The sequence below is a fragment of the Lactuca saligna genome, chromosome 8 (genome assembly GCF_052625555.1).
Source record: "Lactuca saligna cultivar CGN05327 chromosome 8, ASM5262555v1, whole genome shotgun sequence".
Lineage (NCBI taxonomy): Eukaryota > Viridiplantae > Streptophyta > Magnoliopsida > Asterales > Asteraceae > Lactuca > Lactuca saligna.
In genome coordinates this window covers 116203294-116206847 of record NC_136424.1, presented here as the reverse complement: position 1 = coordinate 116206847, position 3554 = coordinate 116203294, and the positions used below count along the sequence as shown (strand labels likewise).

The 3554-nt window shown below is 30.0% G+C and overlaps 1 protein-coding gene across 1 annotated transcript; it reads right to left on the bottom strand.

Annotated features, from left to right (window-relative positions):
- Window positions 1-327: 327 nt before the first annotated feature.
- LOC145010038 (uncharacterized) lies at window positions 328-846 on the bottom strand. The gene has a single exon (XM_078968633.1). It carries the CDS (start codon window positions 844-846, stop codon window positions 328-330), a length of 519 nt encoding a protein of 172 aa, XP_078824759.1.
- Between the last annotated feature and the right edge of the window lie 2708 nt (window positions 847-3554).

The window sequence follows — 3554 nt, the reverse complement described above, 5'->3', positions numbered from 1 at the left end:
AAAACGAGGTGAACTTGTTCCATAGGGTTTTGGATGATTTTGGGCAGCCTCGTTCTCTTATCTTCTTCATCCTATTGCTCTTGGTGTTTGTGAACCATTAGAGGAGTGACATTTGTGACTCTAAGCTTTCTAAAGTCATTACAAGAAGGAATTGTGATTGTTATTGCTACATAACAATCAAGGTAATATCTTAAACCCATTATTATGTTAATATGGATTATCATATGCTAGATTTAGGGTTTATAGTCTTGGAAGAATTGCATGTACAATAGAGAAACCTAGATCCAAACATTAGGGTTTGTATGAGCACATAGGATGTTCTTATGATCAAAACCCATCAATAACTGGAGGGCAAAGAGATCCACCCATTGTTGACTTTAAACAATTAAATTCCCATGTGTAATTGAATTCTTTTTCTTCATACATAAATATGAATGCAATGAAAAATGTTAGCCGAGTAGAAGTTACGCCGACAACTTCGAGAATAGGTATCTTATATTTGTTCATTTTGTAAGTTGCATCCATCAACATCACTTGTGGAAATGCTTTCCACATCTCTAATGATGTCGGATGAATAAAGAATAAATCTTCCAACTCATTAGTCAAATTATTTGTATGATAATAATAAATATAACCTCCTTTCTTCAAAGACAACAAAACACCTTGCATTTGGGTCATACTTTCATGCCCATTCTTCTGTATTTTCATTTTAGCATTGTATATTGTTTGGAGTGGAAATACATTTTTCAGATTTTTCTCTTTCAACGTTGATAAAATATCATGCGGCTTCACATTCTGTGCTGATAAATCGGCCACTAAACGAAATTTATTATGAGTCAACCGCATTTCAAATTCATAACCCTCCTTATCTTCAGCGGGTTCATGGTTATGTATTTCACATACCACACTTAACGTCCAAGAATCATCTAATTTTGAATATTTACCATTCAATTCAAAATGACAATTAATTTTATGCCAGTATTGCTACTGGAGATTTTTTTTTTTACTTTTATAAATACCACCATAATCGCATATAAGATTAATTTTAGTTAAGAGCCCACTTATTCTTATCTTTTTTCTTCTTATGATAATAATGTACCCAAACGCATGTCCCATCTTTTGCACACATTCTATTAAATCGTCATAGGATTTGAACACCTGAAAATGACTTGTTTGGCTAAAAAATTATAATGTCATTTGACAATTTATGACGATAAACTATATGCTAATACCTTTTTGTAGAAAATTTTGACGAGTTGTTGACAGCTTCATTTCCTTCATTTCATTAAAAACTCGCCATTATTTTTTGTTTTTGAAACGGCAAATCTAACCTACTCCTAAACTACACCTTAAATCCACCTATATCCACGACGGGACTTGAACCCTCAACCTCAAGTAGGGAGGGCAACACCGGATACCGCTGGGCTACAAGAGATGGGTAATGATAAGTAGTAATTGAGAATTATAAAGAGATGGGTAATGATAAGTATGGTTGTGTAGTACTTGACATTTATACATAGATGAATTATAAAGAGACGTGTAATGGTAAATATAGTTGTGTAGTAGATAAAGTGATATGTTACTCTTTCAAATTACAAGTTGTAAAAAAAAGTAATTATTTTTTGAAATTTATAAAAGTTATATATGAAGTGATGTTTTATTCTTTGAAATTGCTAGTTGTAAAAAAAAGTGATGAATTACTTTTTGAAATTTGTAAAAGTTATAAACGAAATGATGTTTTATTTTTTGAAATGCAAGTTGTAAAAAAGTGATAAGTTATTTTTTGAAATTTGTAAAAATTATAAATGAAGCAATATTTTTTTCTTCAATTTGCAAGTTGTAAAAAAAATTGATTAATTATTTTTTGAATTTTGTAAGAGTTGAAGTGATATGTTATTCTTTTAATTTGCAAGTTATAAAAAAGTAATGAATTATTTTTTTGAAATATGTAGAAGTTATATGAAAAAAGTATATATGTTTGTACTTTTAAAATTTTCTACTTGTAAAAAATAATAAATTACTCTACAAAAATAAATATATAAAAACCAATTTATAAAAATGTTCAAATAAATACAATAAATTAATAGGGCTATATAAAATATAAGTTATTGTTTGGTACCAAAAATTAAAATAGTTAAATGTGTTATAAAAGAATAATGAAAATATTGTTTATAATTATAAATAAGTTGAAAAACTCTAAAAGTAATAAAACAATGAGTGTAAAATAGAGAGTTTGTATTCAAAAGGGAAAAAAAAACAGCATGGATTGATTAAAAGGAAAAAAAAAAAAAAAAAAAAAACCGCATGATATAGGTTTGGTGGGGGTGGGGGGGGGGGGGGGGGGTAATAACAGGATCCATAGAAAATTTTATAGTGTCTGTCAGAGATGATGGTGGTTGTTGGAGACGATGGTTGTCAAGTCTGTCGGAGATGATGATGATGATGACGATAATGAAGTAGATGAAGGGATTGTATCGACATTACCAATGGTGGTAGCCCCATTTACGTTATATAATTATAATAATAAAAAATATTAAAAAGAAATAGATAGAGAAAAAAAATGTCTTTTTATGTTTAGTAGAGACCAAATTCGCAACAAAATAAACCATAAGTGACTGTCGGAGTTAAAAAAATAAGTTAATGATCAATCACGCAAATTATTATAAACCATAGGGATCGTCCGTGTAATTTACTGTAATTTCTAAAAGCTTATAACTTTTAGTTTTTAATTAATTTTACACATTTAAAATTAAGAGTAAATTACTGAAATCGTCCCTATGGTTTGATCAAAATTATACGTTTGGTCCTTAATCTTTTTTTTTTTTTTGCACTCGGATCGTCGATGTGGTTCGATTTTGTTGCGTTTTTCATCCCCATTGTTGGATCAAAATTGCACATTTGGTCCCTACCTTTATGTGTGTAAGGGACGAAAAACGCAATAAAATCAAACCACAAGGACGATCTGAGTGCAAAAATAATGTTAGGGACCAAGCATGCAATTTTTACCAAACCATAGAGATGATTTCAGTAATTTACTCTAAAATTAATAACCACTTTTATAAAATAATTTTATATAAAGGGAAAATGACTTAGAAGGGTAACTACCTCTTATCTGTGTTCACATATTGACAACTTCTTCTTTTTTGTACATAATAAAGTAACTAATTTGTTTTAACTGTTTAAATTACACAAATATTACCGGCTAATACCTGTTTTAACCGGTAACTCAAAGGGAAAATGAGTTAGGAGGGTAACTACCTCTTATATGTGTTCACATATTGACAACTTCTTATTTTTTGTACATAAGAAAGCAACTAACTTGTTTTAATTGTGTAACATCCCAAAAATCATGACCAAAAATTTCGTTTTTAATTTAATACTAAAACCATAATTGTCAAACTATTAATTTAATACTCCGCCATCAGGCCCCGCCTGGCATACAGCCCCATTCGGTATACATATATGTCTCTCTTAGGCCCCGCCTGTCTCTGGGCCCCGCCAGTTAAACACATACAATCATATAACATGCTAACACATAAAGAAACATACTCTAC

What these genes read in the sequence shown, in the direction of transcription:
- LOC145010038 (XM_078968633.1), bottom strand. Translation starts at nt 846, where the DNA reads ATGCGGTTGACTCATAATAAATTTCGTTTAGTGGCCGATTTATCAGCA.